At 39.1% G+C, this 13,261-nt stretch overlaps 1 protein-coding gene across 1 annotated transcript; it reads left to right on the top strand.

Annotated features, from left to right (window-relative positions):
* The first annotated feature begins 2,165 nt into the window (after nucleotides 1-2,165).
* hamp (hepcidin antimicrobial peptide) lies at nucleotides 2,166-3,193 on the top strand. The gene is made up of 3 exons (XM_026184499.1): nucleotides 2,166-2,484; nucleotides 2,585-2,662; nucleotides 2,806-3,193. Exons 1-3 carry the CDS (start codon nucleotides 2,398-2,400, stop codon nucleotides 2,911-2,913), a joined length of 273 nt encoding a protein of 90 aa, XP_026040284.1. The 5' UTR covers nucleotides 2,166-2,397; the 3' UTR covers nucleotides 2,914-3,193.
* The last annotated feature ends 10,068 nt before the right edge of the window (nucleotides 3,194-13,261 follow it).

Genomic DNA, 13,261 nt, shown 5'->3' with positions numbered 1-13,261 from the left:
AAAGTCCCTGCATTGACCAGCAACCCATTAACCTGTACTCCATACTCCTCCCCCCTGAGTGATGTCCCAACACTGGTTCACTCGTGACCCAGTTTTGAGAGAAGACGTATTTAGGGAAATGGTTGACTGCATCGAGGGGCACTGTTTTTGTGTGATGGCTTTGGCAGCTGGCAGATATAATGTATGGATTGTCTTACAGCAGCCTATAAAGCATGTAGGAGCAAGGGGGAGGAGGGGTGACAAATGGATGGGGACAGCAGTAGGGTATGATGATGAAACAGAGACAGACGGGGGCAATGTCCTCGACCGGGGGCAAAGAAACTGGTAGAGTGGCGCCTGCTGAGGTGAATCTGTCCGCCATGCTGGTGCCGGCATTTGTTTGGCAAGTAGATTCCTACTGATAGCCACAGGGACTGCTAACAGACAGGGGCGCCCAGGAAAACAGGACAAAATGTGCACTTGGAAAACTCTGCTATGAATTCTTAAAAAAAACAACTTCAACGTCAGATCTTTAATTTTTCTTTTCTTTTTTTTACACTCTGGGGAAACTGGATATATTACTTTTGTCTTTGTACTGTTAACAAGCGTCAGATCTCGCATCTCACGAGTCATGCTTAGTGAAGCACATCAAATAAAATGACATGTTCATTATTTGAAGACATAATGTGGACTAGATATAGGATTAGAGCCTCTTCTCCTCACACGTGAGCATAAAAGACAAAAATCAAATGCATAGTAAGTAATGAAAATGTGATGATCTTGTAAAAATGATAAAACTATGGATGTGTTCCAACAAATGCGGAGCCATTCGTGGCTGTATTTGTTGACACTGATGTTGTGGTCACCCAAAGCAAGCATGTGGGCCAGCGGGGTTATCAGTAAACGAGACAGACTGACGCAGAGGTCCTGTGACATGTTGTTCCTTAATTGAGTCAGGACGGGCGATTGGAAAGACTTTGAAGGTATAATGAGAATTCAAATGGCCTCTGATTTTTATCAGCCTCCACAGCGCGATCATTTATCAGTTTGTTCCTTTATTTAGCCGTTTTCTTATTTCATTTCCACCATTATTGATTTTTGTGTTTATTCACAGCCTGATGTTCCTGTGGAATAGTTTTCTTCCACTGACTGGTTAATTAATCTGTAGGTGTTTCTCATGGCTTCAGTAGCAAAGGAAGGAATGAGAAATCCGGTTTTCCAACAAAACTGTGAGCAGTCTGCTGTTGTTATTATTATGCCATTAAATAAACATGGTTTTTAATTGTGCACAGTTTGAAATTTATTCAGAAACTATGAGATTGCCAGGAAATGAGAAATGTTTTGAGGAAACAAAAGCAGCTGTTATTTTGTATGTTGGTTCTTAATTATCTGCTCTAAGAATGATGCATGAAAGAATAAAAACTATGACATAGAACAGATGCAGATTAAAATACCAGAAACAATGCAATTCTTTGTTGTCAACACATAATAAACCCCACTACATTATTTTATATTCATCTTTAACTCTTGCATATTGAAACACCTTGACTCTCAAATGGAGCTTTTTAATCCTGGCTACTACTCTCCAGCTCTCAAAGGGATTTAATTTGGTTCAACTGCAGGTTCCTGTGTATTATGCAAAAACTGAACGTGTTGAAAATGAGGGGCTAATTATTCCATTTGAGAGGTTGTAATTACATCCTTTAGACTGAGCAATGGATATTCCAAAGTGGCTCCTTCTCCTTAGTGAAGGATTTCCTGGGTCGAAACAAGTGTGACTCAGTCAGCCATGCAATAGATTGACCTATGCTGTCTAGGCCTTTTGCTGGAGAAAGTACTGTGCTCTTACCAGGGTTCCTCCAGAACAAAAGTCCAATTTACATAATACATATTGCTCTCAGAGATTGTAAAAATAATGGTCTCCAGCAGCGTGTTCATGTGTGGAATTATGTTCTCACAGTGGAAAGTTATTCCCTTAAAAAGTCTGTAGATGATTTCATATCTTTCTCAGACACTGGGACCCCACAATCAAAAATAGATCAGTGAATTTCCCCTAGTATTGCAGAACTACAGTAAGGAGAAATGAAGAGGTCAAAAACTTCCCCATTGGAATTGGGTAACTGTTGCCAGGAAAGGGCTGGGCCTCCAGCAGCGATGAGGCAATACTGAGCCCAACTGTGTATAAAAACCAACACAGTCAGCATACCATCAAACAGGAGAAGGACACGAGCTGACAAGGGTCAGTGAAATATCTAAAGAAATCCACTTGCCCAGGCAATCACCATCCATCACTGGACCTGAAGAATAAATTGAAGGTATTGTGGTGTTCTTCGCTGCACCGGCACCCATGAGAGGGAAGACCCATCAACTCTAATCTTCAAAGGGTAAAACAACTTAACCATTTAAACCCCGACAAAAATGAAGGCATTCAGCATTGCAGTTGCAGTGACACTCGTGCTCGCCTTTATTTGCATTCTGGAGAGCTCTGCCATCCCATTTGCTGGGGTAAGAATTCGTCTTAAACTCACTTCATTTGCTTATTAGATATAAATGTTTTGCCAGGACGCTGAGATGCGCCTCCTCAATGTGCATAATTCATTAACAGGTGCAAGAGCCGGAGGAGGCAGGGAGCAATGACACTCCAGTTGTGGCACATCAAGAGATGTCAGCGGAGTCATCAATGGTATGTTCAATCGACTGAATGAATTAAACCAATTACCAAGAGCAAATTAAAATTTAAGTGGATGCATTTTCCCTGCAGAGTACCTTGGTATATAGAGCGGATGGAGTTGAACACCTTGCTCACGTCTTTTGTCTTTCCCACAGATGCCAAATCACATCAGGCAAAAGCGTCAGAGCCATCTTTCCCTGTGCCGCTGGTGCTGCAATTGCTGCCGAAGCAACAAGGGCTGCGGCTTCTGCTGCAAGTTCTGAGGATTCCCGCAACAGCCACAAAATATTAATTTATTATGCTTATTGACTCTTTCTTAAAGACTTTCTCCGTAGCATTTACTGTGCTATACACATTTTACATAATTTTGAGGAGATGTGAATTATGAAACAGCACCGAAATAGGAGAGCTTCTCTACTGTATTTATTTTATACATTTCAACCATTTTGTGAATTTCTTTTAAAGAGAAAGTCAGATGTGGACATTTCTTTCATTGGAAAAAGTTGATATTTGGCACTGAATAAAGAATACAAATTAAAAGCAGCTGCAAAAATGTTTTCTGTCATTTTTATGGAAATGTTCATCTACAACAGTTAGCAAGAGATTAGGTCTCAGGTTTATGTTATTATTAATCAATATCCTATCCCAATTTTACCTTTTGAGCTTCTACTTTGTTACATTAAATCATTATATCACTAGAAACAGCTGGCATGTTGCATATGCAATGTTTAATACTCACTACACACAACGCACAACTCATACACAATTAACATCAAAATTTGTTCTGCTCTCCATCGCTGACAAATCGTTTACACACTAGTAACTGAACTGACAGTTTATGGTCACATTTATTGTTAATTACTATACATGGTGTTCTGTTAGACTCTTAAAATAACGCACAATGAGTTTTTCTTCTTGAGACAAATTACATAGTAAAAAAAACAAACAAAAAACGTTCTTGCATGTTACCTGAGGTTTATCTGGGGAACAATAAGCAGAAGGTGAGAGCAGAAGCAATATAAACATGAATTAGCCTTCTCAGCTGGGGCTATATTACAGATCATTATCATAATTTCTTATCCGCTGAAATGCATATTGTGATCAGCTCAAATTGATTATCTTTTAAAATGATCTCTAGAGTAAAGGGAAATAATGGAAAGCAAATAAAAGAAATCAGTGCTTATGTGGAAGAAGAGTCTCCTTCTCTGTCTTGTAAAGCATGTTAGGTAAGGATGTAAGAGTGTGCCGGGACCTTCAGGTTACCGTCGTGCTTAGCTAGTAGTATTAGAGTTACTACTGGTAAGAAAAAAGTTTGTGAAGTCGACTCAAACTCAAACATGTGGCTTTCACTAGTTGACCTTGATGAGGATGGTGAAAAAATGGTAACAAAATGTATTGTTTACTGATAATAATACATCAAGTTATGGGGAGTAATGAGTGATGGGGGGTGTTTATGGTTTATAATAAAAGTTTAACTGATCAGGTTTCAGGTAGAATGATAAATTATTGTATAATTAGAACTACATTGTGTATTGTTGCGTAAATTATTATATAAACAATATTTGCACAGAAAGAGCAGTTCTGTCATCCTTTTATGGATTTCTTTTCTATCACTTAGTATCGTGCATATTATGTATGCTATATTACACCAGACCTTAGAATAGGTGAGCTAAATATAAAAGCTCGTACTACTAAATTATTTTGGGGAAATGCAGTGCAATGCCACAGCAGGAATAAACTCACAGCAACAGCATCACAAATGCTGCCAGAATAAACAAGCTCATAATTTGTGATAAGCTGTGACCAGCTAGGGGAGCCTGCTAACATAGCAAAGTCGGTTCAGGCTTCTACGCATATGTTTAATGATTTCCCCAGAGCAGACAACAGACACAGGCGAAGGTGCATGCATAAAAGCAGCACACACAAATAAATTCACTGGAATTAGTCAATTTGAACAAAGAATTTGTTTTATAGCAATAAATGTAAAATGGTGGGAAAGCATTGTAAAAGCACTCTCCTGCACATTGTGCATATTTTTGCATCACCACAACTGTCATGCACACTCTAGAGGAAAATTCCAACTGACACCCTTCAACATTTATTATAATCTAACAGCAGCGACTTTAAGTGTGGCTGTTACGCTTTTCATTGGTGCATGCATGAGGAATCAAAACATATTCCTTGTGTTTTGGGCAGATTAGCAGATGAACATACACAGGAGCAGGAATAAATAGGAGCTGAAATGTTCCAGTAGGCAACAAAAATTGAACAAAAAAACAAAGATCTTAAATGTAGAAAAAAAAAAAAAAAAAAAAAAAAAAAAAATATATATATATATATATATATATATATATATATATATATATATATATTACTAGACCCTTTTCTTTCAGAAAAGCTCTACCTCGAAAGATTCAAAATCTTTTTTGAATCATTTTTACATTCAGCAGTGTCTTTTCAAAATAAATTGAGTAAACAACATGCTTTTAAACTGCACTTTCATTTAAGTGCCTGGGAAAATGAAAGAAAGAAAAGAAATTGCCTACTCAATGGCCAAGAAATCTTATTAATGGCGCTATACACTATACATCCAAGCTTTTAAAGCAGAATTTCGCCTTCTTCATAAATCTGAGCTGCTATGTTTATTTCCAGTTAATTTGTGGACTGATCATTACAAATATTAATTATTTAAGTTATTATAGGCCCCAATACAGTAGATGGTGTATCCACCAAAGCAAATGTTTTACCTCTTGTGCCTTTAACACCATGCAACTTTTAAACTAACTTTCTAATTCTAATTAGAAATTAATTCCTTCAGCCATAAGCTGCATAAAAATGTGCATACACCCCTGTTGAAAGGTGTACCTGAGGGAAATGCGCTGAAATACCAAATTAAGAAAATTCTGATGTCAGGAAGTAGCAAAGGTAACGAAGCACAGCTTTCAATAGTTAGCAGAATGATTAATAGCAGCTATGAGACAATTGGGTCTGAATATCAATACACATTTTAGTGGTATCATGTATACTTATCTGGTTTTGATTCCTCAACACTGCTTCATCTTTTAACTTTAGCTGCCTGAACATCCAGCATTATATTGGACTGGATTAATAAAAGACTTCTCTGGGAAGTAGTGTGAAGAACAAAAAAATGTAACAAAGCATGGTGCAAAACAAAAAGAAAACAAAATAAAAAAGTCCAGTGCTAAGTATCAACTGTTATCATTTTCTTTTTAGAAAAGGCAATCAAATTGAACTTTCATTTACATATTTTTCCATAAACGTCTAAAATCCATAGATTACTTAATATTGGGTGGTTCTGTCCTTTTCACATGCAGAGCTCTGTGTTTCTTCAACACCATGCACGCAAGAGTAAGAAAACAAAACAAAGCAACATATAATGGAAATCGAGCATTTAGAACAGTCTGATACTTGGGCTTGCACAGAGGTTACTTGTGCACATACTGACCATGTTTAATATGAGCATCTATTACTGTACCAGTATTTGACAGAAAATAAGGAAAATCCAAATAGGTCAGCTCTGAGAATAATTTAGAACCAAAAACAGAATTATCCTAGAAATCAAGTGGCCTGCATTTGCTTACTGCTTACAAATCTTAGGCTACCTCTGAGTAGAAGATTTTCAGAGAACCGAATGAACCTGAGTGAAGTGTTGAATCCAAGCACGACTTCATGCAATAAACTCAGACCTACTTAATAAAGCCAGGCTTTGGCCTTTATTATGTCCGGGCCACTCAAATGCTAAGAGGAGAAAAGAATCATCAAAAGAAAATCAACATCATTGAGGGCAAATAGAACTTCAATAAGCATTTTTAATGACACAACAAGAATGAATGCCAAAGGCATAACAAGCACAATGATCCCTGCGTTGTCTTGTCTTTGATAGTTTAGCATTTCCACCCCAGGCAAGTTTGTTTATTGGATTTTATTCAAATTAAAGTAGCCTCGTTGAGTGTAATAGTGCGTGTGTGGAAATTTATGTGTAGGAGGGAAAGTGACGAAGAGTCCATAAAAGTTGAAGGCTTCACAGGCAGTATATTGTCAGTAAGATCAGGCTGACACCTGGCAACAAGCCGCCAGATGGACGAGGCAAACAAACAGGTAGACTTTGAAGCTCAAACAACACATAACATAACATAAGTCTAGCAAGTTGAAAAACTCCCTTTACTGTGCAGTGGGGACTTAAAGAGTAAATGAGAAACATCTGTTCAGGCAGGTATCAAGTAAAACATACTGAGGGCATCTAGTGGACAGGTATGACATTACAAGAACAAAAAAAGAAACTTATCAATGTAGCAAGTAATGGCCCCACCTTACATTCGCTCCTCCACATGGCTGATATTGCAAATTTTCAGTGTGTCATCAAAATGACACAAAGGCTACAATGCTGAGATCAATGAAAATTAATGGAGAAGTGCAGCATGGGCTGTAGAATCTGTTCATCTGTTGTGTGTTTGTGCATCACTTTCTTTGAACATTGAAAACATGTTCAAAAAACATGTTGAAGCTGTAGCTCCAAAGGGAAGCAGTGGACTGGGAAGGAACCAACCCCCTTATAGGAAAAAAAAACTATAAAATCAGGGAAGCCTGGAAACATGTTAGCAGGTTAACTGAGGTGCAGAATAGCATCCAGAGAGACAGGAAGATGTCCATAACTGAGGCTCACAACCAGAGATATACCAGAGAATAGGAGAATAAATGGGCTGCTCTCCAAAGATCAATCCAGGGTGTACTCTCAATGATAAGAATAATAGCATAATAGCAAAAAGGGCAGACTCACCCTGATAGAAGAAAGAGGGAGAAAGAGGCATTACCATTACCATCACACTACTGCCAATTGGCTAATGGATCTATCTATCTATCTATCTATCTTGGACCCCTATCAAGGCTTGGACCCCAATTAATATTTGGTTAAATGCCCCTTAGGAAGCTGCACCCCCACCACATGCTTTGGTAGCCTGTCTAAACTGTTTTAACTTGCAGCATTTATCAGGGTTTGATACCTGCCAACAGTATTGAAATTTCATATTGAATTAAATGACCAAAATCTTCTTCGAAGTACCTTTATACTCAAATCGATTTTCTAGAATTAAATTCGAACATATTTTACAGTTGTGATAGTGCCTGCGGTATCAAGAAGGTAACTATTTGTCATAATTACATATAGATCTAGGCAGTACACCCTTTGGGTAGAGGAGCACTCCACAATGCATTTATGTGTGTGTGTGTGTGTGTGTTAGAGGAATGCCAAGATGGCCTAAGGACGCTTGAGACCCAGTGTGATTTAAAAGGACAGGGATGGGAATAGACAGTTGCTCTCTCACTCTCTTCCCCGTCTTTCATTGATCACCAGATACCTCAGAGGCTGAAGAGTGAACATGTTAATCGACTCCTTAGCTGCCGAGAAACAACCTTCCCCATCCCAAAGCTTTTGGAGAACATTAAGAAGAGTGGTATTGCTATTGACCTGCAGCCATCATTGAGATTCCAACTCTTTTGCCTGAAGAAAGGATCTTCCTCCTGCTGCCCATATCACTTCTCTATACACCTTGTATAATGCATCACACCATACCATTTGCATTTAGATCACCTTTTTTTTTCTAACATTGCACATTGTGTGTTGGGATCCGAGTCGATACTGCGGTGGGCTCCTAAGGAGAATGGATGGAGGTGGTAATGAAGGCGAACCACCAACACAAACAAGCCACCCGGCCGTTCCTCTGCCTAGCACCATGCAGCACCTGGAGTCGTTAGTTTTAATTAAGGGAGGGGAGTGATAGGAGCTCCTCACCCCCTCCTCTCCCACCTATCCACCCACCTATCCCCTCTGGTAAAGAGCAGCTGAGTACTGCTATTCTCTCACACTTAGACTCATTGCGCATATTTTCTTTCCTTTCATTAATAGTGCTTAATTGCTAAAACAAAAGGAGAAAATAAACAGTGCTTCTACGATCTTCTAGGTCAATATATTGGTGAGAACAGTCAGGACTAGCCAATTAAAGCCTTTTTTCCTGTTTAGTTGTCCATCCCAGTTTTTCTCTTAACATATGCTGAACTGACAAATGTACAGACATTATTTGTTTAAGTATAAGTGCAGATGCCAGTGGATTAGGGTTAAAGAATTAAATACTGATTGAATTTCTTTACTCAATTAGAAGTGAAAGAGTACAGTCTCTGAAATGTACTCAGAGTTAAAAAGTATGTCTTTGAAGGATGTTTCTACCAGCTATTTCTGTGCAAAGTTAACTAAACCTCATGCTAAATTATTGCAATAATAATAAATAACATCAATAGCTGGAAAGACAAAGTTTTCTTGCTTTGCTTTCCATACCTGAACACAAAAATTAATACAGTGAGGGGTTAAAATAGAATTTACCCGTAGATCAGCTGCAGAAGTACAACTCTCAGTAATTTCTATTGAGAGTTCAAGTAGATTTTCTTTGGGTACAAGCTGTAATTGGCTGACCTCTGCTGCTGCCTCACTTTGTTGATTTACACAACGGAATTCAACAAGACATAAGCAGATGCTCCACAAGCGATCTTGGCTGATTTCCATCCCCTACACTGAAAGTATGCTATTTATACTGCCTTTATACTAGGCAGTATACAGCTGTTATAACAGTTGAACTCAGTGAATGAACCTGATGTAACCTAACACTGACCATGAACATCAAAAGCCACTGTGCGCCGGTCCGACACAATGCTTTGCTGTAAATTTGCACAGCACATCAAAGCAACCCAATTTATCCTGCACTAAACTGCTGAGTGTTTTCATGCAACCTTTTGACAATACAAAGTTAGAATGCCTAGGTTTGTTTTGCAGGACGTTTGGCAACATAAAAAATGTAAAAGAACTTCGCATCATTTGCAGATTCAAAATCTGATTTAAAAAATGAGGACACTGCAGGTTTAAGATTTCAGTTTATCGAAGGTCTAGCTAGCAGGTACACTGCAACGAAATGCACACAGTCTCTATATTTGTCATTATTTGTTGAGTTGATAGAGACTTTACATTTGAAATTACCTGCCACTTAAAAAACATTACCCACTTTATGCTCCTCTTTAGCGTTAGTGCCACTTTAACCATTGAATATAGTGCTATAGAGTCTAATAATCCATACATATATATTGCCTCTTTCATCTCATGGTGCTTGTGCGTGTACCATCTTTTATATGTTATTGTTCTTTCCATTCAGGCTCAGTAATATCTCACCTCAAAGCATTAAACCTAAAATAATGAGACTAAGGTACGTGTGTAGAAATGTAGGGAGTACAACAAAAAAATGTTAGATAAATAACTATGAAATTGTGAAAATTCTACCTAAGTAGAAACCGTGAACACGTGGCTGCGAGAATCTTTAGAATCTGTGCTGGCAAAAAAGTCACTTGAGAGTGAGAGTGAGTGATATATAGTTTGTCAAGTGAACAGCACTCAATAGCTATTTCATGAAATTAACCTCCTGACAGTTGCAGAAACTTGAACAGTAGATTCCAGCATCCTTAAACATCGCTTCCCCTTTGTGACCCTGCTCTCAACACTGATAAGACCATAGTCACCTACACTGCCCTGACATTCCACCCACACACTACACAGATGCCTTGTTAGCTCAAGAAGAGGAAAAAGCAAAGCCACCGTCCTCTAAATTCAGGAAAAAGCATGAGATTAGCCAGTAGGCACTGATAATGTCTTCTGATATTTTAGAGAACAGGATTGCAAATCTCCTGTTTGTCTAATATTACGGTCCCTATGATGGCTCCTCCAAGCTTTATCTATTTCATTCTTATTCAAAGCTGCATTTGGAGGATTTGGTTCTTGATAGAATCGCTCTGCTCTAACCCCCTCCCTCCTCTCCACTGAGGCGTATTCCATGATTTACATTACCTATCAAATCTTCCAGTCTCTTGCTGTCAAATACTTTACACAGACTTCCAGCCTATACTGCAAAAGCTTAGGCCCTACCTCATCCTCACAGTGCATATATGCCAAACTGATGGGATTGGAGGGTGCAGCATTTTTTGCAGACTTGTTTCTGAAAAATAAGTCCAGTGTTTTGGAAACCTGTAACACTCGGGTAATCACATTGGTATGTAAAGTCCTGTTCAGACTTGGTTCAGACATGTGGAACTTTTTTCTCATTTTCCAAAGCTTCTCCAGTCCCAGCCACACAGTAAAAATGTATACAGTGTAAAACTATTGTATGCTCCAAGTCCACGCTTGCACTGGGAAATGAGGCAACTTGTGTGGGAGAGGAAATGCCTCTGAGGTGAAGCAGAACTCCGAATCGTCCTCTCTTACAGTTCGTTTCAGCAAAGCTGAAAATGCACTTATGGAATGGTCTTTCTTGGATTGTGAATATACACACATCCACATGAGAATTTCCACACTGTGTGCTCATATAGTGACCTTTAAATATTTCACTGTTTGTCAAAACCTGCACAAAAAAAAGAAAAAAAAATGCTACTCTTATATAAAATATTGCACATAGCCATGTGGTGAAATCTGCATAAATCATGTCAGTGTTACTCAGACTTATATTACCCTTGGGAGGGCTATGTGTTTGAGTGCTGCGCAGTACCCCCTGGTCCATGTTGATTATATCAAACAATATGCAGCACGACTGGAATACATAAGGAGACTGGGCACACTCCCCCCGTGGCTAAAACTCTGCAAGAAGAAGCTTTATCTCAGGGCTCAGTTTAATACTCCAGACTTCGGAGAAGCCACCCTGGGGTGGATAGATAGGCCTTGTCATTGTTTTACTGGCTCACACTCCACAATGCAGCTGTATATGCTCCCCTGTGTGCCTCTAGTCAATGTAACGGTGCTACAAAATCATAGTGCATGGATTTGTCATTCCAGATTTCACGTGTGTTTCATCTCCTAGCAGCCGAAGTGTAGTGAGTCACAAAAATGGATGTCATTTCATAAATGCCTCTGCATAAATGTAACTGTTTCATATCAGAATGAAAGAAAAAAAAAAACATAATGAGTTTCTTTTTTGTGCCCTACTTCAAAGAGACACTTTGTCATTTGGTGCATGTTAATATGTTATTGTACGAACTTGTATGGATTCATACCTGTAGCAAAGGAACAGACTGTGAAAGCGTATCTAGAGATAAGTAGCTAAATTAGTCGCAGATTTATATAACAAACTAATACAAGACATATACATTGCTCGGTGATCATGCATCGGTGCATTTCCATGTAATACTGTAATGCCTTAGAAGACTTATTTAATCTGTTTTCACACTCTAAAGGTCTTTCTCTTTCTCTGTCCGTCCCTCAGCCTTCAATCACATCCATCACGGTGAATGGCCGGTGGCCTGAAACAAGCTTTCCGCCATATAATGGATGGTTCCGATTAGCCGCTTCTGCGTATATGCTCAACGGAGGCATGGTGTGTTGAGCACTGTGAGGCTGGTGATTTGTTAGGCCATGTGTGGCGGTACAGTGGGGATGGATATTAGCGAGCCGTTTGGAGTCCCAGGAGAGCTGACTCCATCAGATCTGCAGGGAAATGTGCATCTATGTTTACTGATGCTCAGTTACCATACCCATGGCTCTTGCGCAAATAGCTTCCTCCCATACTTAAAAATGAGCTTTAGTTGCATCATGCATTGATCTGGAATTCCTTTTCCATCTCCCTTCCCCCAGTGTTTGTAAGGTTCTTTGTCAAGGCATCCCACTTCTCATGCTTCAGCTTGCTTCCCTGCTACATAGTTACACAAACTGCTCTTTTCTTTTGGTGAAAATTCAATTCAACTTCATTTCAATTCAGATTGTGCCAAGAAAGTCTGGATGAGTATTAAAGAAAGAGAAAAAAATATGATGGGGACTTTCTGGAAAAAAGTAAAAACAGCTAAAAAGGGGGGAAAGTACATTCTTTTATCTGAAAGTGGGTCAGTAAACAAGAAGATGACACATGAATATATTTTGGTGAATAGCGCATGTTCAGATTTCTGGACAGCTGAGTATCTGTGTAACTCATCTCTAGTGGTGCAGACAATCCAAGGATGCCCCAGACCAAAGCATTATGGGAAAGGAAGAAAATGCATTTGAAGCTAGTACTGGAGGAAAATCATCCCTAATTAAGAAAACCCTTGTGTGGTTTGTTTAGTGTGCTGCGCTGTGCTCTTACATGCATACGCCCCCCAAATTCCTTGCATCCTCTTATGTAATTCTGAACTGATTCCCTAAGAGAGAGCCTTAAAGGGATTTCCTAAGCACCTCTTGAAAGGAACATGTTAACGATAACAACACAGCATTATTTGTTCTTCATGTCACCTCAAGGGGCTTTCAAGAAGGGTCTTTCTGTTTGTTCCTTGGGAAACTAGCTACAGCTTCCTTCCAAGCTTTGCTGAATAATCCTGTGTGGATAAGAGTGAACGTTTGTGAAAACTCAGCTGTTTCGTTATGATTGAAATGATCAATAAACTTGTTCAAATAGTTGTTATGTCAGCCTATGTCATAATGGTCCTCATTAAAAAATTATCATATATACACTACATGTATATATATGGGGGGGGGGGGGGGGGGGGGGGGGGGGGGGGGGCAAAGACTTTCCAAAGGGGCCTCTTTACTCCTTCGGGTAA

This window comes from Astatotilapia calliptera, chromosome 11 (genome assembly GCF_900246225.1).
Source record: "Astatotilapia calliptera chromosome 11, fAstCal1.2, whole genome shotgun sequence".
Lineage (NCBI taxonomy): Eukaryota > Metazoa > Chordata > Actinopteri > Cichliformes > Cichlidae > Astatotilapia > Astatotilapia calliptera.
The sequence above is the reverse complement of the archived record's forward strand: the minus strand, read 5'-3'. Positions and strand labels throughout refer to the sequence as shown.